The sequence below is a fragment of the Rhinolophus ferrumequinum genome, chromosome 21 (genome assembly GCF_004115265.2).
Source record: "Rhinolophus ferrumequinum isolate MPI-CBG mRhiFer1 chromosome 21, mRhiFer1_v1.p, whole genome shotgun sequence".
Lineage (NCBI taxonomy): Eukaryota > Metazoa > Chordata > Mammalia > Chiroptera > Rhinolophidae > Rhinolophus > Rhinolophus ferrumequinum.
In genome coordinates, this window is record NC_046304.1 from 36,228,677 (window position 1) to 36,255,010 (window position 26,334).

A 26,334-nucleotide genomic window follows, 5' to 3' on the forward strand; every position below is an offset into this window, starting at 1 on the left:
TATGGGCTTGGCACGTCACGGGCAGCAGCTATCACATGAGAGACGGTGATTGGCATGCGTCTGCATTGGGGGAGAGCCGGCTCCCCCGGGACCCGCCGCCATCTGTCACTCTCTACTCCAAAAAAAAAAAAAATTAAATAAATAAAGGAAATAAATAAATATCTCCGCCGCCCTCCCCTCCCCGCCCAACGCAGGGAAAGCAGGGATTGAGAGGGAAGTGGGAGGAGTTGCCCCCCTTGGATATAGAGCTCCCCACAGGGGAACAAGGGGGTAGCAAGGCTAGAAATTGGGGTTTTGTGGTGGCCCCAAATTCTATGCTCCCTCCAGGGTCCTATTCTGTCCATGTTTTCCCTTGCAGACCCCCAAAGGTGGGTCAGGGACCAGACCCCTGGGGTCTGGAAAAGGGACCTCTATGCTTGCCCCCACCCTCCAGGAGGATCCCTGAGGCCACAAAGGGACCGCTGAGGCCCCCTCCCAGGGTAGGCATGGAGGGCATCCCTGGCCCAAGCCCCATAGGTAGATGTTGGCACCATGCCATCCCTCATCCCTGTCTGCCCCTCCCCCACCCACCCTCACGCACACACAGCATATGTGGCTGAACGAAATTCAAACCAAGGGAAAGACAGAGAAAAGGAAAGACTTGCCTGGATGTCTGTGTCTCTGTATGGGCGTGTGTGTCTGTGGGGGCATGTGCATATCTGTGGAGTCAGCCGATGGGAGATTTCCTTGCGTGTTTGGGGACCTATGAATGTTGAGGTGGGGGGTAGAGAGGAACCCCTGGGATGAGCCTCTGCACCCTCCATCTGGGGTGGGAGAGAGGGTCTCAGTATGGATTCCTAACCTCAAAACCTCTCAGCCCTCACCTGCCGACATCCTCTCCCCCTGCTAGACAAGTGACCATTCCACCAGCATCTCTCTCCCGGCCTCCTGGTTTGCTTAGTGGAGGGGATAAGGGGCTGGGAATTGCCTCAGGTTCCTGGAGGAGACCAAGCATTCTCCTCCCCTTGCAAAAAAAAAATACTGAAGCCAACTCCAGCAGTCCTGAGAGTGACCAAGGGGAGGTGGGTCAGACAGGTGTCCTGATAAAGAAGGTAGGAAGTTGCTGTTTTATCCTACAGCTCACCTTTCAGCCCTCTCACTGGGCCAGACACAGGTGCAAATGGCATAGGTTGAGGGAGGTAGCTTTAGACATACACAGACACACACAGCACAACACACACACATGCACACACACACACACACCTGTTCCTCATTCTGTGGCACAGAACATGGATACACACCCCTACTCAGATAGATACTGTGTGTGAGCAGGTAATCACAGCCAGGTGTAGGGAGACCCTTGCCCACATCCTGACTCAGGCATCTGTGTGTTTCAGACCCACATTTCCTGTCCCTCCCCACTCTCTGCAAAGACAACTTCAGTTATACCTTAAGCACACACACTTTGATGTCAACCATGTGCCAAGTACTGCAGTGGTGCAAAGACGGGGACTTCACCCTCAATCTGTACAGATACAGTTTACTCCCTCTAGGAACCCCCAGAGCGGGTCTTGGGCTGGTAAGACACTGAGCTGATGCTTGGTAGAGTGAATTCGGTTCTAAATAGAGGCACACATAATGGCTAAGGAAACCTTGGAGAAGCGGGGATGGAGCTGTCTGAGGCTCCTGGTGGGAAGCAGAAGGAGCCTCAGAACAGTCCCAAGTCCTCCTTTCACAGAGGCCCATAGAGGGGAACTGACTTGTCCAGGAACACACAAGTGGAGAGCAGAACCCAGGGACTTGACTCCCAGTCCAGTGCTCCTTCTACAGCCCCACAATCTGCTTCAGAAGTCTCCAAGCATGAGAAGCTGACAGTGGGTCCTGGGTCTGAGAAGGTAGACTCCTGCCTAGGGCAAATGATCTGGGGACTCCTGGTCATGGCAGAAAGAGAAGCCAAAGGATAGGCCTCAGGTGGGGCAGAGACTCAGGTATGCTGGGCAGGCCCCTGTTCAAATTTGGACACAGCCTTGAGGGCTTTACTGTCCCTATACTGAGAGTGGAGTCTTCAGTCCTGACATGTGGCCTTTCTTGAGCCCTCTCCCCCAGTTGTATGGCATTTTGGTTACCTGCACATGCTTTGGGCTCTGATTCCTGGCCAACCCCACTTACCAGCTTTAAAGAATGATGAATGCCTCCGGCAAGTTACGTAACATCTTCCAGTCTTGATTTCCCCATCTGTAAAATGGGGATAATTATTGCTACACTTCATAGAGCTGTTGTTAGTTCTACATGTAATGAGTTTAGCACAGGGCCAGCAATATAATGAGCCTTCAGAAAATGCCAGCTCTCATTATTTTTTTAATTAAAATTTATTGGGATGACAATGGTTAGTAAAATTACATAGGTTTCAAGTGTACCATTCTGTAATACATCATCTATATATCCCATTGTGTGTTCACCTCCCCGTCAGTTCTCCTTCCATCACCATATATGTGACTCTCTTTACCCTCTTCTACTACCCACCTCCTCCCAGCTCTCATTTTTATTACAGTACCTTGTAAACTGCAACATGCGCTACAATATTAATTTCATACACATACCCCCCACACCCACACACATTCAGAATGCTTTGTCAATATAGAAGCTGAAGTTTTGTTGAATCAGTGGGTGAATGAATGCTCCTTTGGGGGTATCCCCTCCTCTCCTTGGACACTGAGGGCTGGGTTAAGCCTCACAGGCCCCTATCAGCTCCAGGTCAGAGGCAGGAGGCAGAATCTTGCTCAGGACAGGGGAGCCCTTGAGAGGTCCTTGCATCCCTCCCCTGTCTCCTGTCAAGAATGACCTCAGCTCTGTGGGTCTGAGAAGCCCCGTTAAGCCCCCCAGATTAGGAGACCTGTGGGGTGGGAGTGGGGGGATACCAGGGAGTATGGGAACTTCATCTCTCCCAGTCTGTTTCCTGCCCCTGTCTTTTCTTCCTTTGGAAAAATGGAACAAGTTTTTCTCACTCGACACATTTCAACTTTTTTTTTTTAGAAGATACAATTAAAAAAAAACAGGGGAAAATTGGAACAGAGGGAGGTGTGGGATGGGCCCGCCTCGGATATCGGCTTCAAAGAGGCACAACACACACGTGTCCACACACACACAAACAAGCATGAACATACAAGGACATACATGCTCCTCTGTACACCCAGAGATGCAGAGATGCAGTGACAGAGAGACAGAAACAGCCAGAAATGGAAGGAAGAAGACGGAAGGAGAAGGACACCCAGAGATGCCATCTGTTACTCCCCCTGGCATTGGGGGAAGGGAGTTGGTGAGGGGCCTAGGCCCCTCTGAGTCTCTGAGCGGGAAAGGGGAGCAGTGGGCACCTCAGCCAGGCTTGGAAGACTCCCGTTTCTGCTGCCCACCCCCATGGAGGGAGCTGGGAGCTGAGGGTCTGAGGTTCCCATGGAGACATAGCCCCATCCCAAGGGAGGCCACAGTCTGGGCACCTAAAATGGCTGCCTCAGAGGGGTGGCAGCCATTTTGTGCAGGCTTAGGTCCTGCGGGGGGGCGGGGGGGGGGGGAGGGAGGTGAGGGGGGCAAGAGTGTGGAGCAGAGAGAGAGGGAGGGGAGAGGTCATTCCTGAGCAGTCTAGGGGAATCTTGCTCAGGGGACAGGATGCATGTTCTGTAAAACTGCTCTCATTACACTCCTTACTCCACCAAAATAAATACGTACACACATAAATCTGTAAAGGCTCCGCTCCATTCTGACGCCCAGAAGGACACCTAGCCAGCCGCCACCACCACCATGCCCCAAATAAGACTGGTGGGGGCAAATGTGCTGGAGGAGACTTGATTTCCCACCAAAGTGCCAAGCCATGGGGAGCAGGTGGATTAGAAGCCAGGTGTCCATTCCCTGGCCACAGCCATAAATCCATCTCCTGGGGCCTCCTGGGCTGAGGTGGGAAGGCAGGCGAAGAATGAGGGCGGGAGCGGGAACGTCAGAAGGGGCAGCCTGTTCTCACCCCCACCTCTGATTTGAGGGGAAAGGCAGGAATTTGGAGATCCTCTGAGGGCCTGGGCTCCTGGCATTAGCTGTGCTGGGGGAGGAGGAAGGGGAGGGGGCAGGCTGGCACTGCCCAGACGGTGCCTGTTCCATCAGTTGGGGATGCTTGAAGCTTCCTCCTGAAGCATAAGAGCACCTGCCACCCCCTTCCCCAGGCCCCTGTCCCACCTCAAGTCCTCAAGGACCTTGGGGGAGGGGGACCTGCCTCTTCCTCCTGGCTCTGGGGTGGGCACCTGCCCTGCTGCCCCCTCCCCCCCGCCCGCCGCAGTGTTCTGGGGAGCGGCGGGCACGCCAGATGGCGTGGCTGAGAATGCGGCGACGTTGCCGGGAGGTGAGGGCTGGCACGGGTGATATGCGGCTGCGTGCCTTGTGGTGCCACGGGGGAGGGGGAAGGGGAGAACCAGTGAGGTGTAGCCCCCTCCTCCGTGCTGACCTCCTGTCCTGACCTCCAGCACTACGAGGATTCTCCTCGAGTTCTTTTGCCTGTGCCCTGGGCTCCCACTCTGGGTCTAGGCCCCACCCAAAGATGGGTAGGCAAAAGCCCATGGAGCCAGCGGTGATGCTGAGAGCCCTCAGTCAGACGCTTGCTGCACCTTTGACCCTCTCCCCTTAACCCAGGACAAAGGCGATGGAGGAGACTGGCCAGTCCTCTCGCAAAGCTAGACCCCTCAGGATTGTTCCCTTGCTCCAAAAGTAGAGTGACCTTTGCCCCATAACCTGTGACTTATGGCTTCTGAGCCCCTTTTTTTCTGGTGAGCTCCTTCACTGATGGGTGCTGCTCCCTGAGCCTCCCTTTTGTCAAATAGTTCCTGGATGGACACCTCCTCCTGGGAGCCTTCCCTGACCTCCCCAGGCAGGGCAGCTTCAGTACTTACCACCCTCTGTTAGGAGGATTCATTTACCCATCTGTCTCCCTGACTTGACTGTGGTGCCTACTTGTTTTATATCTCAGTAGTCCAGTGCTTCACACAAGCTATATTGAGTTGGTGCTCAATAAATGCTTGTTGCCATTAACGCCTGCCTGGCTTAGAGGGTTTGAGGTACAGGAGTCTTTCTCCAGAGAATCTCCTAAAGCAGACAGGGTCCTGGGTCAAACCCAGACCCCTCCTCCTGTCTTTTGCACAAATTTCACTCTGGGGAGGTAAACTTAGATGGGGGGGTCACAGATTCCCCCCAAAGTGGCCCTTAGAGAGAGGGCTTGGGGCGTGGAAGTTGAGCCTGGGAATGCTTGACCCCCATTCCCTGGGCACCAAGCTCTGGTTCTGAGGCCACATGAGGCCCCACAGTGCCTCCCCCACCAGGGTGGTTCCTGCCCAGCTGGATAAGCCTGTTTGAGCCCCATACCTCTCAGCAGGCTCAGAAACCCTCTCCTTCCTGCCCCACCCATATCTAGCCTGCATGGGATAAATGAGCTCCCCGAGGGGAGGCGAGATGTGGTTCAAGTACACCTGACTGAGTCCCACTCCTGCTGCCTTTTCTTCTTTGCTGATGCTACTCCCCAAAGCCACTAATACCTCAGAACCCCTCTGTTTTATGGGCCTGGACCACTCTCTTCCTCTGGGAAATTCTGACTTCCCACCGACCTCAGCTCCTCTGGTCCCACACAGGATCGAGGCCCATCAATGACTCCCTGTCACCCTTAGGATAAGGCCATGCTCCTAAGGAACACTCTTGATCTGGCTGCTGCCCAGCTCTCATTTGACCCTTGTCTCTGTCTTGAACTCTGCTCCTCAGCTGCTCTAAAATGCTTCTGCTTTCACAAGCCTCGTGCCTATGAGCCTTTGCTCAGACTATCCCCTCTGCATGAGCTGCACCCTCTCCCTTTTTGTCACCTTTTAAGTATCACCTCCTCCAGGAAGTCTCTCTGGATTAGATGTCACTCCTTTGCACACCTCTGCAGAGGCACAGGCAATGACCTTTGACACATGAATCTCTTCCACCTGACAGCACATTCCTGGAAGGCAGGAACTGGACCCAGAGCTTGGCACACAGAATATCCTCAACAAGTGGTTGTGGCACCAAAGGCCTGTCCTGCCACTGTTGAACGAAGTGCCAGTTCTACCCCAGAAATGGAAGGCTGCTACCAGGGCAGGATACCCACCCACAGGAAGCCCCTCCTCCACTATCAGCCTCCTCTGCAATCCTGGCACTGATGTGAAAATCAGGCTTCCCTTCTGTAAAATGGGTCTGACTGCTAAGACTGTCGTTAAGTGTTAAAGGAGCTAACAGAGCTTTGTGACCCCCACCCCATCTAACTCCAACTCCGCAGACCATAATCTGTGCAAAAGACAGGCGGAGGGGTCTGTTAGCCTCAGTCCACAGCCCTGTCCAGTTATGTCTGATTTTGCGTCAAGCTCCTAACCAACTTTATTTTTTAAAAATCTTTGTTCCTGGAGCTCTGTTCATCACCACATCTTTGTTCTGCCTTTCTTGTCAGTTTTGCAAATGAGCATTCGGGATGTCCTGCCCCTGCCCCTGCCCCCTCCAAGGGTCCACACAGGAAGGCAGTGAGACTAAGGGAGTTCAAGGTGGCCAAAAGAGTGCCAGACTTAGCAGGGCCGCAACCTTGGTCAAATCACGTGACCCTCTGCTTCCTCATCTGTAAAATGGGAACAGTGCCACCTGCCCACCTGCTCATCTCCCTCAGCACTGATGGGAGGACTAAAAGGACGGTTGGTTATGAAGTGCACTCAGGTACATCCTGATGGATGGGGGCTGGTGGGCACCTGATAGGGCAGTGCAGAGCAGTGGGAAGAGCACAGGACAGGTGTGTGTCTTGGGCTCCTTTCTCTGGGTGGCTCTGCTGTGTACTTCCCACCTCCTTGGCATTTTCTGGTTTCCTTCCCTGGAAATCAGAGTTAGGGATTTGAGCTGGGCACTTCTGGAGGCCTGATACTGGACAGTTCTCTGATGCTTTACTTGAGCCTGGCACCGGTGTAGGGGGCACCTGGGACTGGCAATGGGCACAGATGACCCACAGCTGCAGTGTTGCTGGTGCTCATAGGAGGACAGCCCCAAACGGCCATGGGGGCAGTGCACATGGAGGGGACGGCCAGGGTAGGTCTCTGGTCACAATTTAACCGGAGACGTCTTGGCTCAGCCCCTGGGAGACTGGAGCCCAGGACAGTGTGAATGAGACTTAGCCATTACTCACCTGCTTCACTGTGCTGAGGGGTCAGGGAGGGCAGGGGAAGGAAAGGGAACAATCTAGTGGTGGGAGCATCAGGGACCAATGCTCCATCTTACAGATAAGGAAACCACAACATGGAGAAGGGAAGTGACTTGCCTGGTGTCACACCATAAGTAACATAGCTGGGACTGGAGATTAGGACCCCAATTTCCATTTGGGGGTCCTCCTGTCCCTGGGGTCTCAGAGCTCTCTGTAATAACATAACATATAATCCATAATAATGACATTGGTGAGCATTATCTGTGCCAGGCACTGGGCTTCACACGCATCATCTTACTTCATTCTCACCACCACCTTGGAGGTGGGATTACTATATCCTCCACTTAAGGCCAAGGTCACACAGCTAGTAAGTGGCAGACCCTGATTTGAACCAAGCTCTGACTCTGAGTCTGTTTTTAAATTAATTATTACAAACTGTGTGCCTTTTCCCAAACTCCCATGATCTCCACACCACCGAACCAGCACGTTCTGCAATAGTGAGGGAAGGAGCATACCCTGGGTAGGACTAGTGCCCAGGGGTTTGCCCTCTGTCCAGACCCCCAAGTCACAGGAGCCAGTGCCCTGGCCTGAATCTCTATGGTTCTACTGATCGATGGGTTGGGGAGGGGTAGTCACGTTAAACATGGGGTTTCTGCGCCTTTCATTCCTCTTCCCTCAGCTCCTTCAGAAGGTGCCCTCCTTGACCTTGCAGACTCTACCAGGAAGCCCTCCTGATGTCCCCTGAGGAAATGTGGCTTCCCCTCTGGCCCTTGACACCACATTGAGCCAGCTGAAACCTCAGCTTTAGCACTCGATCACTAGCGGCCTTTCACACGGTTCTGTTCTTCTGTCTGTAAAATGGGAATAAGGAGCCCTACCTCACAGAATCTTTGAAGGATACGAAGCAAAGCGCTGTCCTATGAAAAAAAACACCTGGCACCCAGTGGGCCTCTGCCACTCTCTCCTTCTCCTTGTCCTTCTCCTGGCTTTCTCCGGGTTCTCTCCTCACCATCCCCACCGCGCGCCTGGCACAGAGCCCGGTGCGCCCCAGCCGCCCTAGCCCCGCTGGCAGCCTGACTTCCTGCCGGCCTGGCTCCCCCGGCACGTGCCTGGCGCCCCTGGGGCCGCGCCACCCCCTGGCCCGCTTCCACTCGTGCCCTCTCGCCGCGAGCCTAACTTGGACCGCCGGTCGCCTCTTGGAAAGGGGTCCAGCAGACGGCTCGGAAGTGGGGTCAGGGGTGCCAGGGGCGTCCCGGAGGCAGCGGGAAGAGGACGCTGCGCCTTTAAGGTGCCACCGCCGCGTGGCAGGGAAACAGCTTGTGCCAGCCCCATTCCGCCCGGCTCCGCTCGCGACAAGAAACACAATGCATAACAATCAGACGCGCGCTTGGAGCCGTGCCACACGGCGGGGGCGGGGCGGGGCCGCGGGCAGGGCAGGGGCTCAGGGGTCGCGACCCCGGACCAGCGTCTAGTGGCCGCGGACTGGCCCAGGTCTGGCGCTCCCCGCGCGGCGGCTCTGCGCCCCGGCCAGGCGCCCCCCGCGCCGCGGAGCCCTCGCCCGGCTCACGCTTGTCTCCCCTCCCTCCCCGCCTTCGCGCTCCCTACAAAGTTCATTCCCACTAACTCTTTTCCAGGCCACTTCCCCCTCACATCTGACAATCCGGGGCCCCTCATTCTCCCAGTAATCACTCCACTGCACTAATTGCACATGCAAATATGCAAATGCGTATTAATTAATTACTATACTAATTAGTTCTGTGGTATTTGCGAGTAATAAATCATTGGATGGGAGCGAGGAAGCTGGAGACCTGGCCCATTTTCATTCTGCATAAAATTTTAATGGTCTCTCTGGCTGATCCGGGACGGCAGCGCGCGGAGAAGCTCTTAAAGGGCCAGTGGCAGCGGGAAGGGATATGGGCAGGGAGCGCGGGGAGACTCCAACGAGGTGGGCGCCCTGGGCGAGCTTGGAGATGCAGCCCCACACCCTGCAGAGGCAGTCTCCAGCGTGGTGTTGGCTTTTCACCTCCCTTCCGCGGCTAAGTGTCCTTCTGGGTGACTTCTAAGGAGAGAATCCAGGCGGGGAGGATGAGTCTGAGCTCGGTTTCTTTAAGAAAGGAAAGAGGGCAAGGAGCTATGAGAGGCCAATGCCAAGGCCTTTGGGGCCCCAGGGAGACAAAAATGAAGACTCCACGTCCGGGATGGCTGAGTAAACTGAGGCACTGGACAAGCCAAGCTTTGCTCTCACCCCTGCCTGTCTCTGGGGGAAGGAAGTTTCTAGGATGTCCTGGGTGCCCCAGTCTTGTCTCTCTCTGGTGGGGGGCACCAAGGCTGGGGGTGCCTCCAGCTTTCCCTTTCCACATGATCAAATCGCTGCCCCGCCCCTGTGGGCACCAGCTGGCACCCTGGCAGAGCAGTCCTGGGCTTGAGTGGGCCCCTGGGACCCTGCTTTATTTCCAGGAGGTAGTCAGGAACCTGGGCACAGGGAGGGGGCTGGCTGCTTTGCAGCAACATTGACTAGAAGAGGCAGAGGGTTGTGCCTCCTGATTTTGCCCAAACCAGAATGTAGAGGATGCCAGAGGTGAGAACACTGACGAAGTGGAGGCTGCAGGCCTGCTGTGAGCCAGGATCCCCAATATCAGGGTCTCCAGTCTGGTTCTGCTCACCCTCCAACCTTCTGCCATCATCAAGCCCCTGGATGGGGCATCCATACTCTAGTGGGGGCAGATAATAGTAACAGCAACTAACAGTACTATGAATTCTGGTGAACATTTATTTAGTTGGAGAACGACCCAATGCCATAGGTTACAGCCCCCATTTTAAGGATGGAGAAACAGGGACACAGGAAGGTTAAGTCCAAGGACAGTCTGCTGGGAGTAACGGAGTGGGGTGGGATTTGAACCGAGACAGCTCAGCTCTGGGATCTGGGTTTTTTCCTCTCTTTCCACCTCCATGTCCCCAGCACCTGCTGAGAGCCAGGCCCTGTGCTAAGAATTTTATGGACAGTGTTGCATTCAACCCTCACAACAACCCAGGAGGTAGCTTCTAGAGTTGGGGAACCCAATGCCCAAAGAGGTACACTAAGTTGCTGTTGGCACATGGGGAGGATATAGCAAGGCCAAACTCACATCCAGCGTGTGTGACAGCAGAATCCCGCAGGTTCTCTGATGTTTCCCTATCCTGCTGGGGGTGGGGCAGGAAAGGGTCATGGCATCCCCTGCTGGCTAGAGAACAAAAAAAGAAATGAACGGGATTTCAGTTAGACCGTGGGGAGAACTGAATTCTTAAGGTGTGGGGGCTCCAGGAGCTGGAGTGTGGTGGAAACTTTTCCTTCTTTCCCAAGAAGCAGGCTAGGGAAGAACATGGCTACCAGAGTCAGGAGGGGATAAGGGTGGATGGGAGAGAACAGAAGGGCCCAGAATGAGAAAGCCCAGCCAGAACCATATAACTCAGGAATCCTGGTTGGTTTTTTCCTTAAAAATCCGAGCACTCCTACCTGTCTTCACATTTCCCTTGGACATCTCCTAAGCACCCCTACCCCAAGATTTGCTACTTGGGGGAGTGGGGGTACCCAGGAGATCCAGTGTCTGCTCTTTCTAGCGGGGGAATACTACTAAGTGTCGCTTTGTAAGCACTTACAACGTATGTGCCACACACTTTATGTGCATCAACTTGTTTAATTTTCACAACAATTCTGTAATTATTTTCCCTATTTTATAGAGACACTGAGGAAGGAAGAGAGGTTGTTACTTGCCCAAGGTCACACAGCTTATTATAAGTGGGAGACCGGATTTAAACTTCTGCCTTTTCCTACTGAGCTCCTTGTGGCCAGAGCGGCATGGCTGGATGGACTCCTTGCCCAGTGGAGTCAGGGATCACAGTAGCAGCAGGCCTTTCTCCTTGGGTGCATTTGGAATTTGCAGATGCAAAGAGAACGAACATGCCACGTGCGTGCCATTCACACGGCCCCCACCCTGCATGGATTTTCATGGTGTCTTTCATATGCTAGTGGGAGCTAGGCAAAGGGAACGTTCAGGGGGCCCAAATCCCTCCTCTTCTTATCGGGGGAGAATGTGTGGGAGCAACTCCCCAGCATCCCTGCCCCCTCCCAGCCCACCCTTTAGAGAACAGCAGGGTCAGGGAGTTGGTTAGCATCTGTCAGGGGGACCACCTTGGTATGGGAATTGAGATTCCAGTGCTCTCAGGGACAAGCCCAGGGTCCCCTTACCTCCCAGGGGCTCAAGGGAACTTCTCTAGGGAATCTGGACACCCTCATCTGCCCAGAACTAAGGAAACCTCCGACACCTATCTTCTGAGCTGGGAGTCCTAGGTGGTTATAGGGCATTGGGAGGGATGGCCTTTGGGCTACAGCCCATTAGGAAAGAAAATCCATCCTCATCTCTCTACTCCACTGAACCTCAAAGAAGCTGGGTTCATCAGGGTTTCCCCCACACCCACCCACTTCCTGGGAGAATGGGGGCAAGTTGGGGAGTTGGGGGAAGGAGGCAGGACGGGCAGGCTGGCGGCTCTGAGCTTCTCCGTGCAGCCCTCAGGGCCGGGTGCCTGGGCAGGAGGAGGGGGCAGAGCAGCTGCTGGCGATTTATTAAGCAGTCACGGAAAAATTGGTTTATAAATTAACAGCTGTTTTAACTTTAGGGCCTCTTCTTCAGGGAATGGAAGCAGCCGACTGGACCGGGATTGGAGTGTGTGAGGCTGGTGGAGGGGGTGGGAGGCGGCGGGCTTCGGCAGCTGGCATTCTTCGGGGGCAGCCTCAGCTGGCACCTCGGGGGGCACCAGGCAGTGGCCAGAGCAGGGGGTCTCCAGGTGCCCGGGGCTGAGGCTGCTTCCGCTGTGGGCTGCGGGCTTCCAGTCGTTCTTCTCAACAACATCCCACCTGGGGGCGCCAGAGGGCACAGATACAGCTGTACTCATGTCTGCCACCAGAGGACAGCCTTGGCACATTGATTTCTGTTCCCCACCACCTCATCGCTCCAAACTAGGCTAGGTGAGAGAGAAACCTGGTCCAATGCTGAGTAAGAGAGAAGGTCGGTCCAGCAGTGCATACAAGCGAACTTCCACTCGCCCATCCTGAATGTATTAAAGGCAGCAGTAAAGAGGGAGAACTCTAATGTCAGGGTGTCTGCATTTGAACCCAGAGTCTGGGCAAAAAGTTCTGAGCCTCATTTACCTCATCTGTAAAATGGAATGATATTAATGAGCATTAAGTGAGTAATACATATAAAGGGCCTAGCCCAGTGCCCAGCACGGAGTAAATGCTCCATATATGTCACACGGTGTCAATTTCTATGACTTATGTATCCATCCACTGATTCATTCATTCCTCAACCCATCCTTTCTACAGCATGTAGTGCGTACTGTATTCTGGGCACTATGGCATGCAGGCGATAATGGGAAGACAGACGGTGGAAGGACAGGTCTCAAAATAATGTACTAAGACTTCTGATACACCCAGTGAGGGGGGAGGGGAGGTTGATTTGCACGGGGCAAAAGAGAATGTTTTGGGATGATAAAAATGTTCCATATCTGTATTGTGGTAGTGGTTATATGTTACAAAATTTTCAAAAACTCATAGAAATGTATATTTAAAATGTGTACATTTCATTATATGTAAGCTTTAACTGAATAAAGTTGATTTCTTAAAAAGCACCCAATGTGAATTTATTGAATGGACAAAAGGATAGATGATGGATGAATGAATGAATGTGTGAATGAATGTCTCAGATGATTGCCCCCTGTCCCGGTGCCACCATTGTCCCTGTTGAGAGTGCCCTTGCCCTCTCGGTGTCCACCGGCTTCCCAAGAGGAGGACCTTGGAATCCTCGCCACCGCCCCTGCCCCCACCAGCGGCAAAGAAAGGTGCCTCAGTGTGCCCAGCTAGCGTTCCCCGGCTTCTCTAAGGCTGCTTCCCGGAGGTCCCTGAGGCCTCCCTTCCAGCTGCCACATGCCAACCCGGCCAGCTTGGTTCAGCTTAGTGGTGCCAAGGTCACGGGTGTGATGCCTTACTACAGACCCGCCGTGCCAGCCAGCGGTGCAGCCGCCCAAACCCTGGCCGACTCTGCCACCTGCTGGCCCTTTTCGGAACTGCACCCCCTAGAGCTCCTGGGTAGCTGGAAGCTTTCTTGAAGACCTACCGGGAGCTCTGCACTGGGCTGGGACTTTATTGTGTGTGTGCTTGCAGTTGAGTCAGCTCCGGCTCCCGGCGACTCGATGAATGAGTGACGTCCACAATGTCCTGTCCTCAATAGCTCTGCTCAGCTCCTGTAGACTCATGCCTATGGCTTCTTTTATGGAGTCAATCCACGTCATATCTGTTCTTCCACTTCTCCTGTTGCCTTCTATTCATTTTATCTTATTGTATCGTCACAGCTACCATGTGAGGTGGGCTTTGAAACACGAGGAAACTGAGGCACGGAGAGGATAAGAAATTTGTCTAAGGTCACACAGTAAGTTACAGACCTAAGATTCTTCCCCAGTTCTGCCCAACTCCCCCATTTATGTTCTGTCCATGAGACTATCTTGCTTGGGGAAGGGAGGGAATATCCACTCTTCCCACCTCCCAGAAAGAGGACAAAGGCCTCACACCACCCTCCCAAATTCACCTTCCAGAGACAGTAAATGTTGTGCCTCCTGTATGCCAGGCACTGTGGCAGCAGCAGGCCAATGATGTAAAGAGAAATCGTGTATTCAAAATAGTGGGCTCAGACGTATGGTACATTAATAGACATGCTGCGATAAACTTGTTTTGTCAGTCCAAGCAGAAAAATCCATAGTTCAATGGGAGTTATGTCAAACAAGGTCTTTAATTTTTTTCCTTGGACCCAACCGCCTGTGCTTCTAACTCAAAATAATACCCGAAGAGTGGCATATTATTTTTATATCTCATTTGCATATGATTAATTCTAAGTCAAAGAAAATGGAGGTCACCCTGGCCTCTCGCTTCTCAGCCCCTCCAGGATTTGCCTGACCCTGGCTGCCTCCGCCAACCTCTGCTGGGCTCCCCCATCCTCACCAGCCCCTCCCCACTCCTTGCCCCTGCCCACACTTCCCCAGTTTCCAGAAGTCCTGTTCCTTTCCTCCTCTGTCACCCACGCAGCCCCCACCACCTGGCCGCCCACCTGAAAAACTTTTCCCCAAGTTCTTGAGAAGTTGCGTAGGATCCAGGAGAGAAAAATCAAAGTAATAAAACCTCATTTAATTCCTAACGGAGGGCAGAGCTGTGAGCTGCAATTATCTTAATGCTGAGCTATTTTTACTCTCTCTGCATCTCTGTCTTCTGCCTCTCTCCGTAGTCGTGACACTTTCTTTTTCCCTTTGTCTCTCCATCTCTCACATGTGTTTTCTCTCTTTTTGCTTTTTCCTACCTTCCCTCCTTTCTCTCTCACCTCCTGTCTCTGTCATCCTTCTTTCCCTTCTTTCTCCTTCCTGTCTGTCCCTTGTGCTTGTACCTCTGTAGCCAGTCTTGCCTGCTCTTGACCCTGAGTTTAGCAGCCAGAGCTGTTGATGCCAAAAAGGCTGGGGGAAGAGGGTAAACACCCTGTCCTCCAGCCCCAAACATTCTGTCTTCCAGGTCTGGCTGAGAGGAAAGAGTCTCCCTTCCCAGCTGCCCCAGACTGGGTCAGTGACATTTTTCCTGATTCAGAGCCTCCCAGAGCTCTAGTCCTTTTGGCATAAACAAGTCCTCCCTGTCAAATAAGACTGAGCCCCTGTGGTCCCCAGGGCCTTCTCAACTCTGATGGGCTCCAAGGTGCAACTGGTGGTGATGTCTCCTTGCCCCTGTGCTCTAATTACCCACCCAGCTGCCCTCTGTCCCCTTCATCCCACCCAGGACCTTCCCACCCTCCAGCACTGGAAGCCACAGGCCTCCCACTCTCATCCTGGCCCAGTGGCCACGCAGGTTACTGCCTGGGCCGTGTCTTTCACATGCCTCTTTTGAGTTTCAGAACTTCCTTATTTACCCTCCCAAGGCACTGCCAAACTGGGCTTTGCCACTCCCCACCACACCCCATCTGAAAGAAGGGTCTGGGCCAAGGCAGGGGCTGCCAGAGATGCCCACACCCCTGGACCAGCATCCTGGCATCCTGCTGTCTCCCAACAAGCACATAAGTCAACAAACACAGTGGGACTTGAGCCAGGCCTGGGGTTGGGGGGAGTGGAGCTAAGTAGCCAGGGCTTCCAGCTCCTAAGAGCAAAGCTCTGCCCCCCTGCCACCCTCTCCCTCACCCTCACCGAGTGGACAATGGCTCTGAGGCACAATATCATGCCTCTGAGCCCATTTCCACAAGACTCCTCTGGCCTCCTGCTCCCTCTCCACTCTGCCAAGGACCCAACATTCTGGGGCAGGGAGTGGAAAAGTTGCTGGAGGTGGGGGGGAGGGCTCCTGACTGATCCAGGCCTGAGTGAGACCAGGAGAGAACACGGCCAATACAAACAGAGCCCCAGGAAGACATACGCAATGTACAAGTCTACCTACATACGCACTCTGTCAGCGTTAAAGAGGCATTTAGACCCTCACCCACAGGCCTGCAGAGGGAAATGCCGCCCCTGCAAAGATACTCTTGGACCTGGGCAGGGACACAGGGACACTCCAATCCACAGGGCCAGTGCCTCCCCTTCCCCTCTCCAGAGACACACACACACACCTCTGCAGAAAGAAAGGCTCACACCTCAGAAATGAGTACACACCTCTACCCACAGCTCTGTTCTTGAATACACCAAACACACACATGATGGCACGTGTACCATAGACAGCCCCCAACACCCCCAACTCTGTTCCCTCTAGGCTGGCTCTCTCTCCCTCCCATTAGAGCTGGGGAGAAAAGGCAGGAGACACGTGAATGCAGGGTACATTGTGACAGGCACATATTCCCCCCAAACCCCTGAGTGTTCACAGGATCACAACCTCATGCCCCTCCACTGCACAGGTTAGAGCTGTGGGTGCAGCACCCCCACCCTCCTGCAAGCTGGCACACACCTGCCCATCACCTTGACAGCCTCTGCCAATCTCCCCCACACCCACACCCTCCCCCGCACGCACACACATCGTCCTCCCACACCCTGCCACTCACACTGCATCCTTGACACTCTGACACACTTACTCACAGATTCACACACACCCATACCACACCGACCCCCCCACACACACACTACCTAGTTAGATGCACCACAGGGCCCCTGGCATTCACTCACACACACTCCCTGCCATGATGACTGACACGTGTCCTCCCACGCACAATCCGCTCTTTTACACTCACTCGCTTTCTAGGACACCCCCATTCACAGCTTAACAAGCTGGTGGCACTCGCTTCACGACCTCACAGGCCTCCTGGTGAAAACTCCAAGCACCCAGGCCACGAAGGGGTTAAAGCTAGAGTCCCTTCTCCCGGCTGCCCCCTCCCCGCCTAGGCCTCCTCCCTCCTCCCCCCCATCCTCCCAGCGGGACTCCATCAATAATGCAGCTTCAAGTTCTGGGGAGACTGCAGGGGGCCCCAGCCTGTTCCCGGGGCCCTGGCTCACACTCCCGCCCTCCCCGGGCCCGGAGAGAACGCGCTCCTCCGTGTTCATTGGCTACTTTCTCCTGAGCCCTCCCAACAAGCCCCCGGGAGCCACTCCCAGGCGAGGGGACGGGCTGGGGACCCCAAGGCTGGGGCCAGAGGGGTGAGACCGGGAGAGAGGGAGAGAGGCAGAGACGGAGACAGACCCAGAGAGGAAGAGAGGGAGATCGAGGAAGAGCGGAGAGACAGAGGAGAGGCACTCTGAGAGCGAGGGAAGCAGGGGACAGGCAGAGACACCGAGATCAGAGAGCCGGGGAGCCCGCGGGTGGAGGCGCGAGCGGACCGAGGCGCAGACCCAGCGCGGCAGGCGAGCCTGGGGGCAGGTGGGGCAGGTGGGGCGGGCGGGGCGGGCGGCGACCCTCCTCCCGCGCGCTCCCCTCGCCGCGCGCGGTATTTTTATCCGTGAGCGCATAGCCTTCCTCCTCCTCCTCCTCCTTCTCGCCACTCACAGCCCGCTGTCGCCGCGGCGCCCCGAACAGCGCTGGCGAGCCGAGCCGGGAGCGCCTCCCCGGACCCTGAGTCGCGCGCCCCTAGCCCCATCGACTACCCTTCCCACCATGGACCCCAAAGACCGCAAGAAGATCCAGTTCTCCGTGCCTGCGCCCCCCAGCCAGCTGGATCCCCGCCAGGTGGAGATGGTAAGGGGGACGCGCCCCATCCCCGGCAGCACCCCCACACACTCCGGGACTCCCCTGCGCTCTGGGCGCTGCCGGGTCCGCGCTGGCCTGGGGGTTGGGGGCGATGGAGAGTCCCGGGCCGCCTTGGACCGGCGGGGCTTCTGGGAAGCGCGTGAAGTTCGTTGGAGACTCGTGCAACTTTTTCCCGGTGCCTCGGTCCTGGTCCCCGCGCGGGAGAATTCTGGGCGATGAGCTTCTGAGCATCCCGGCAGGCCATTACCGGTTGCCCGGGGAGGGGGGTCTCTCCTCTGGACCCTGCACAATGTCCTCCTTCCCTGGGCTATCACTGGGACCCATGAGCCCCGTCCCAGCCAGCACTGGTCGGATGTGAGAAACCTTGTCCCCTGACTTCTTATATGAAGCAGACCCCCAACTCCGCTGCCCCACGCTGCCCCACGGCCCTGCCCCTCTAGTCCCAACCTGTCTGCCTGGCCTGGAGTCGCCAGAACCTTGTTCTGACCTCTTTCTGCTGTCAGGACCTAAACAGAGCCTCAGCATGGGGGTGGGGGTGAGCAGGCATCTCAGAAGCCAGACCTCTTCACAGGAACAACTGAGGTCTCAGAAGGTGGGGAGGGAGAGGAAGCAGAGAGAGAGGAGAAGATGGCCACCCCTCACCCACCCACAGCCTAGCTGAGGTCACTTGTTGCTGAGTCTCAGTGGGATCCCAACAGAGCAGTGAGAGAAAGGCCAAGTCATTTGGGAGAAGACAGGGGGCCATGGGGGCGCAGGTTGGGTCCTAGGCCTCAGCAGCTTTTGGTCTGGAGGGCAGTACTGGAGCTTGCAGGGGGAGGTGGCAGTTTCAGCTTCATTCACCTGGTTCTCTTCGTGCATTTCCCTGGAGCTCAGAGGGGACCTAATTAACTGACACTTGGTCTGATTGCCAGGCTGGGGGGAGGCAGGTACTGGGAACGCTCGGTGTCCCCTCCACCCCATACCCTCACTGTTTAGCTTGGCTCATGTACCAAGGAGGGCAACTTTTCGTTTTTTTTATTAAGACTGGGTGAAGAGTTCCACAGCCTGAGAGAGAATGTCAGAGGGACCCAGGCCCCCCGAGACACCCCCAGGCCCCTGTGGGTCTGCGACTCAGGCCCACACTTGAGCCTCTGTGTGAGGTTGGAGGTGCCTGCAGGGCCCCAGCTCAGCCTCCCTCTGCAGCTGGATCCTGTTTCTTTGGAGCCCTTGAGCTGACCTTACGTGGGCAGGGCCACGTGGGTGCCATGGCCCGTAGGGCATCTTCCACAGCCAGCTTCAGTTCCCAAGGTCTCATGTCTTCAAAAATGAGGAGAGGAAGGGCCTTGATAGGGATGGTAGACAGGGATACCCCTTGTGGAGTAGCCATGGAGTGAGACACCCATGGGCTGGGTGTCAGTGACAGGTTTCTCTCTCATCCTTTCTCTGCCTTGGATGCTGTGTGGCCTTGAGCACTTTGCTGAAACTCTCTGAGCCTTCGGTTTTTAACCTGAGTAAAATAAGGGCGTTGGGTGAGCTGCAGAGTTCCTTTCAGCTCTGACAGTCTTTGATTCAAAGGTTCCCTGGGGACTCCAAAGCACTGTTTGTTCCCTGCTGCCTGGGGGTGAAGTGGGGTGGGTGTGGGTGTGGGCTGCTGGTATCTGTCCTGCCTCCCCCCACCCCACCTCTTTCTCCATCTCCTTAGATCCGGCGCAGGAGACCAACCCCTGCCATGCTGTTCCGGCTCTCTGAGCACTCCTCACCAGGTGGGCCCCTTCCCAGCCCCTGCTCAGCCCTGTCCCCACCCTAACCCTGATGCCTTCTTGGGGCCCTTGCCAAAGTCCCAAGAGTAGGAGATGGAGCAGAAGGGGGGGCGGGAGTGAGTAAGGTCTGGGAGCCCAATTCTGCTGGGTTCATTTATTGACGGGCACCTCCCAACACTAGGAAGGAAAGGGCACACTTTCCCTTTCCCCAGAGATTGACCCTTTGGGGAAAGTAATTCAGATTCTGTTTCTCTCTCCCTGCCTCCCTCTTCTCTCTTCCTCCTCCCTTGGTTCATTGGTGGCTTCCCTCAGAGGAAGAGGCCTCCCCCCACCAGGTGAGTTTCCAGGGCCGCTGGAAGGAGGGATGTGGTGAGGTGGCTGGGATTACTTCCCAGCTACAGGGTACCACCCAGGAGGACACATTAGCATATCAATCAGCACCTCTGGTGACAGAGCCTGGTGCCAGGGTGCCACCAACGATCCTCCTCTGCCCTTGTCTTTACTCCGCACTGGGGTGAGGCCTCTAGAGCCGAGGGTCCCGCCCTGAGCCAGGTCACAGCTTATGGAGGCCCTCCGGAAGCAGTGGGGTAGCCTCAGCCTGTTGCAGGACCAGAGGGGCAGCAGCACCCAGACCCACCAGCAGAGGCTAGACCAGTCTGCCCAGGTTGCTGTGTGTGGGATGGAATGGAGGGAGGTGGAAGAGAAGGGGCCTGTGGTAAGCCCACTTAACCTGGCACTTTCCCTGGCAGAGAGCCTCAGGAGAGGGGCACCACCTCAAATCGAAGAGACCTAACCCCTGTGCCTACACCCCCCCCTCGCTGAAAGGTACTATCCCCCCACCCATCAGTCTGGCTGTCCCCATGACCCCTGGAACTGGGCTGACATTGGGGGAGGGCGGTGAAGTGTTAAGTTTTTATCAGTGGGGAGGGATTGTCTTGTCTTCTAAACCCCACTTCAAGACCAATTAGGTCTTAATTTGACCCAGAGGCTGGGAAGGGTGGCTGTGGGGTTGAAAGAAAAGCGGTGGCTGGCCTACAATAACAAGCAGGCATCAACATAGCGAGACTCAGCTCTGCCCTTTGCAAGTGTGCACTGACCACCTCCCATTCCCCACTCCCAAAGGGCACCTTCTTCTCTGGGCTACACTCCTTGCTCCCTTCTCCCATGCCCATAACATTTGCACAGGTCTGCACACTGGGTGCTTCTCCTTCCTGCTTTTCCTTTCTATATTAAAAGGCGTATCTTTTCTATAGCATACACTTATTCAATACCTAGTGTGTGCCAGGGCTCACTGGTGGGCACTGGGCAAAATAAGGGGAAGGAGATTTGGTCCCTGCCCTCCTGGGGCCTTTGCCTCAAAGGGTCAGGGAGAGTTACAGAGGAGAGGATGCCTAAGCCTGGATTTGCAGGATGAATAGGAATTCAACTGGCAGGCAAGGGTATTCCAGGAAGAGGGGAGATGGGCCAAAGAGAGGAGGTATGAAGTCCCAGGGGTCTTTAGGGAAAGCCTGGAGACTTGGCTTGAAGTGGGGAGCTGTGGGAGATACACCTTAGGAAGAAGGTGGGGCAGACTGGGGTCTGGGGTGGGTCTCTTCCTTACTAAGCCACAGGATGCCTCCCCACCCCCACCTCAACTCCTGCCCTGCCAGCCCCCTCCTCCCACAGAGGGTGAGAGGGAGGGAGAGCGGAAGGGTGTGTTGAAAGCGCCCGGCTTACCCCCATGGGTTTAATGAGTTCTCAGCACCAGCTAAGGTTCAACAGGTGCACCTGTCAGCCCGCCTGCCAGAGCTGGGAGAAGAGAGGGGAGGCTGGGAGGAGAGGAAAGAGGGTAGGGACCCTTCGTCTTCCCCGGGGCACAGGAAAATGAAGGGACAGCAAGCAGGCGGTGGTTCAGCCCCTGGAAGGACTTCTCACCTGTAGGGATGTGGGGAAGGCCAACCCCTAAGGCAGACATGGGGGGAAGGTGGCATCTTCTCAGATGAGAATACGAAAACTCTCTCCTCCCACCCTGGACTGGGAGGGGGCTGCTGAATGGATGTGAGGAAGAACCATCCCCGGGCTCTTGCCTGTGAGAGTGGGGCAGGGGGCTGGGTGAAGAGGATAGGGCCAAGGCTCTCCGAGCACCCGCAGGGGCCAGAACCGTGCCCCAGCCCCCTGCCCCTTTGGGCTGTGCCTTAGGAGAGTCTAAGCGGGGAGACGCAGGGCAGTGGGGGGAGGTTGGGAGCTGTGCTGGGGACCTTTGAGCTTAAAAAGGGAGACTTGGGGTGGGGGTTCAGGGCTCCAGAGATGGAGACAAGAGAAAGGAGACAGCTAGGAGGGGGAGGGGGAGACCCCAGAGAACCCGGAGAGGCACGAGGCGCTGCGCACGCACGCGGGAGGCTCACGGGGCGCCAGCACAGGCACTGCACACACCTATTGTTGTCACTGAGGCTCACGAACCGAACTCTCCTCCCCCAGCTGGGGAAGAGGGTGGCTGCCACCTCCTCTCCTCCCTCAGCCCTCCCTCCAGCCCTCAGAGGACCCTTCTATACCTGGAGGACACGTTTTGTAGACTTCAACCCCTTTCTGGGCAAGGGAAAGCACCTGGCAGGGTAGGGTAGGGGGATAAAGCAAGGGCCTCTGGGGAGTGGGCCACACTGAGTCTTGGCTTGAAGGGGTCTCTCCAAGGCCAAGCTCTCACACTTGGCTGAAGGTGAAGATTCGCTGAGTCCCCAAGGCCAGGGCAGGGCGATTTATTGCGCTTTTATTGCCTGGGTAGTTTGCCCAGAGCCAGCGGGAGGCACCGGCTGGGAGCTTGGGGCAGGGCGGGGCAGCGGGCACACACAATGCTCCCTCTGTGCCTGTCCCCGACTTGGCAAGCGTGCGGTGCCCTGCTCACTGCACCGGAGGTTTCCAGCCTGGATCTACCCCTCTGCGCTTTCTGAGGGGAGGGGCTGCCTGCCGACCAAGAAGGAGCTAAGGCAGTCCCAGCCCCTGGCTCCTCAGCATCTTGTCCGTAGGCTGAGTTTACCAGTGCCTGGCTCTCTGCTGCCTCTGCCCCAGCCACTTCTCACGGTGTCCCCTCCACCTCTGCCATCCTCCCAGAATCTCCTAGCCCTGGCCCCTTCCTCCACTGCCAGGTCCTTTCCATCTTCTGGAAACCTCTCCAGCTGCCCACACGGTTCCCTTCCTAGGCCCTATCCCAGCAGGCTTTGGTGGTGTTGGGGGGGTGGGTGGGTGGTGTTTGCTGCTTTCTAGGTCACCACAGAGGGAGCTGGAAGCTTGGGGATGTGGGTCAAGATTGTGGGGGCCGCGTCTGAGCACACCACAGCCCCAGGCAGACTTCACTGGCTGCAGACTATTATGTCCTCAGGCTCAGAACTGTTCCTACCTCTTAGAGCCTGGGGCAGAGGCGTATGGAGTGGCCTTTATGATGGGGCAGTGCCAGAGGATGGCGACCAAGCCCCGCTTAGGGGTGGGCAGGATCAGGGTGAGCAGTGAGCCATAAGCCAGTTAGGCATTCTCCCAGACATTGAAAGGGACAAATTTCCCCGGCCCCGGCCCAGGGGCCCTGTACCTTCTGCCCAGGCTATAGCTGGTGGACACTATGTCCAGTACCAGGTCCTTGGAGAAGCAAGCTCCCCAGCCAGGGAATGTTAAGCTGCTGTTGTGCCCGCCCGATCTTGTCCAGCTTGGTGCCCTATGGCCTAGTGCCAGCCTCCGGGGGGCCAGCATCTTTGGACAGCTTAAGAGCCAAACATGATCAAGAGTCTACCCCCTGCTGCTTTAGTCCTGGTCTGGCCCCCAGCAGGCTGACCTGCAGCCTGCAGCTTTGAACTAGACCCGTAGGGGGTTAGCTCTGCCGCAGGCCAATGGAAGGAGGCTGGGGCCTCTCCAGCTCCAGGGACTGTTTTGGGACCTGGCTGACCCTGCCTTCCCGGGTGCCCCTGTGCCAGCTGTGCAGCGCATTGCTGAGTCTCACCTGCAGTCCATCAGCAACCTGAGCGAGAACCAGGCCTCAGAGGAGGAGGATGAGCTGGGCGAGCTGCGGGAACTGGGCTACCCGAGAGAGGAAGAAGAGGAGGAGGACGACGACGATGAGGAAGAAGAGGAAGAGGAGGACAGCCAGGCTGAAGTCCTGAAGGGCAGCAGGGGTTCTGGTAAGCTGAAGGGGCTGTGAAGCCTGAGCCCTACCACCAAGGGTCGGGGGGGTCCTCCGCGTGTGTCCTGGGACACCCCCGCCCAGTTCAGTTTCTCACACATGTCAACTGCAGTCGAGTCACAAGGGCCTCCCCATCCTCTCAGCCCACAGGATGCCCCACATGCAGCCTTACCTGACACCTGGGCTGCTCTCTTCCTTGACTCACTCCCTCTCCCAATCCGGTTTTTCTTAATAATTCTTCTCTTCCCTAAGAATCAGACAAGGCCACGTGAGGTTTGAAGCTGGACCCAAGAAAGAACTTCCCATCCATGGTGGTGAGGGGTGCAAGGAGATACAGGGATAGGGGATGACGCGTGTCCAATGCCCCCCATCGCCTGCATTTCTGAATGTAGGATGTGGTCTCTGCTGGGAGGCAGAGAGGGCTGGCTGATAAGTCCTCTCCCAGACCCTGTGGCTTTCTCCTCTCCTTTATTACTTAGGCTGGGGTGAGAGAGTGCCCTCTAGTGTCTAGACGGAGAATCCAGGACTCAAGAACCAATCTGGTCCTGCGCACCTCCAACCCCAGCTCAGACCTACCAGAAGTCCTGATAGCCAGAGGCCTCAAATTCAACAATCTACACAGAGGGTCCCAAGGCCCAGAGAATTTCTCGGCAGGAAGATCTCAGCCCCTCCCATGGCTATTTCTCCCATGCCTGGCCATGGAAGGCTGTGCCACATCTATCCCCCATCTAGTGCACATAAATTTTTTCGTCCCATTATTTACGGGGATGAAAAACAGTCGACCACCCCAGCTTGTCCAGCCTTTGCACCCAAACAAAATGGAATGGGCTTCCTCTCTGCATCTCTGGCAGTGGGAGCATCAGCCATGGGATCAAAAGCTCTAGCTGGAAGAGTTGAATCAACTCCCACTGAGACCTTCAGAACAGATGGAGAGGAGATAAAAGGAGACTGTACCCTCTGGAAAAGCAACAGGGCAGTGAGTCACATGATAACGCTGCCACCACTCCCAGAGTGGCTCCTGGGTGCCAGCGCTGGCCTGGGCAGTGTATTAAGTATTATCTTATCTAAGGCATTCTACACAATTTCCCTGTTACTGTCCTCTTCCGAAAGGTAATAACTGACTTATCTAAGTCATATGGCTAGTCATTGGCAGAGCTATCCTACCATGTTTTCCCGAAAATAAGACCTATCCCGAAAAGCAGCCCCAGTTAAGATCTCAGCCAGATGGATACATGTAGTACGTTATGACAATGTTCCAGAAGAAGATGACATGACTGTATTTGAATAAATGTAGATGGTTGTACATGAGAAAAATAAGACGTCCCCGGAAAATAAGCCCTAATGGAGCAAAAATAATATAAGACCCGGTCTTCTTTTTGGGGAAACACGGTAGTCCAGTGCTCTCTCCACTGTACCATAATGACCTCAGTAAACTTAGCCTCAGTCATCAGCGATCCTCAGCTCATGCTCCAGGACAGCCAGATGGACACTTAGAATCTGTGGCTTCATCCCTTGTTCCCCATCCCCAGCTGGGCAGAAGACAACTTGTGGCCAGGGTCTGGAGGGGCCCTGGGAGCGCCCGCCCCCTCTGGATGAGCCCCAGAAAGATGGAAGCTCTGAGGACCAAGTGAAAGATCCTGCACTAAGTGGTGAGGTTTGGAAGAGGGGTGCGGGGAGGTGGGGCTGGGATTTTGGTAGGCATGTACAGGCCCTGAGTCCCTCTGCTTGCCTTGCAGAGCTGGGGGAGGAGCCACAGCGCCCTGCCCACCCTGAGCCTGGCACATAGGCACCCAGCCCTGCATCTCCCAGAAGGAAATGGAGGGGGCATCACTGTTCCCCAGAAACCCACTTTGTCCTCACCCTATTTTCTACCCTTCCCCTCACCTGCTAGGGCTGCGGCTTCTGACTTCTAGAAGACTAAAACTGGTCTGTTTGCTTGTTTGCCCACCTTTGGCTGATGCCCAGAGTCCCTGGGCACTTACTGCCTGCCTGATGTCTACCCCTGCCAGTCATTCCCCTATTCACCCAGTGGGAGGCAGGATGTGAGAGAGCTTTATTGGAAAATCCAGTAACCAAGGGATAAATGTTCATCCGTCACCATTCTACTCCCCAGACCTCCTCCCTTGGGCACAGGAAAACCAAAGGGCAGGACCCTAAGATCTGGGAAAAGAGGATACAGAGAATCTGTAGGTGCCCTAAGTCCTTCTCCATCCCCTCTCTTCCTATGGTGGATTCCAAGTCACCACCCCTCTCACTGGCTTCTACTAGAGCCAAGGATTCAGGCATCCTTCTCCACAGCCTCAACATTTTGGAAATCTTCCCCTTATCACCCGTGCTCCTCAGCCTGGGTGCCTGGAAGATGGACTGGCCAAGGCTGCTTTGTTGCGTTTTGTTTGTGCTTTGATGCCAGGAATGCCGCCTAGTATTCGTTCTTGGGGGGGGGGGGCACGCAGTGGGGGAGCCAGGTTCTTGTCCTCCAGCTGCTCTGCCCCCTTCCTCTATTCCCTGACTCCAGACCTGAACCGCTTCCATGCTGTAATAAATCTTTGTAAATAACTGTGCTGAGACTCCTTTTTCAGGGGAAAGGAAAGGGAGGAGGAGGTAATAGGTATTTTTCCCCTCATGGGGAAGACCTGGTTACTGGTCATCCTAGGGTCAGGGTCTTGCCCTAGTAACCAGCCCTCTCGTCTAGGAGTCTTTCCTGCAGACAACCAGCGGGGGGCACTCTTAGGAAGGACCACAAAATTTCTATATCCTAGTAGAGATGGCTGAAAGAGACAGAGAGAGGAAAGGACAGGGGCTTCAAGAGCAATTGTGGATTCCTCCAAATCCCGTCCCCCCAGCACTGCCTCAGGAAGTTCCCTTTTATCCACTGTGCCAAGCCTACATGGCTCAATAACGACGATACCCCTGGGCTTCCCCATTCCCTAACTCTAGGAAGACCCTCTTGAAGTCTAACTTTAGCTGCAGCCCCCACTTCCGGCCCTTGTGGGTGGGGCTGGAGGACTTGGGGGAGGAGGCTGAGGCAAAGGGG

The 26,334-nt window shown here is 55.5% G+C and overlaps 1 protein-coding gene across 2 annotated transcripts; it reads left to right on the forward strand.

The window, feature by feature from the left end:
- Nucleotides 1-16,879: 16,879 nt before the first annotated feature.
- Nucleotides 16,880-25,857, forward strand: PPP1R1B (protein phosphatase 1 regulatory inhibitor subunit 1B). 2 transcript variants are annotated; one of them, XM_033089554.1, is made up of 8 exons: nucleotides 16,880-17,093; nucleotides 17,222-17,408; nucleotides 19,102-19,162; nucleotides 19,472-19,494; nucleotides 19,909-19,984; nucleotides 23,095-23,298; nucleotides 24,830-24,949; nucleotides 25,037-25,857. In XM_033089554.1, exons 2-8 carry the CDS (start codon nucleotides 17,328-17,330, stop codon nucleotides 25,084-25,086), a joined length of 615 nt encoding a protein of 204 aa, XP_032945445.1. In that variant the 5' UTR covers nucleotides 16,880-17,093; nucleotides 17,222-17,327; the 3' UTR covers nucleotides 25,087-25,857. The 2 variants fall into 2 exon arrangements, with proteins under 2 accessions (XP_032945445.1, XP_032945446.1); XM_033089555.1 differs by having other exon boundaries at nucleotides 16,880-17,077.
- Nucleotides 25,858-26,334: the final 477 nt, after the last annotated feature.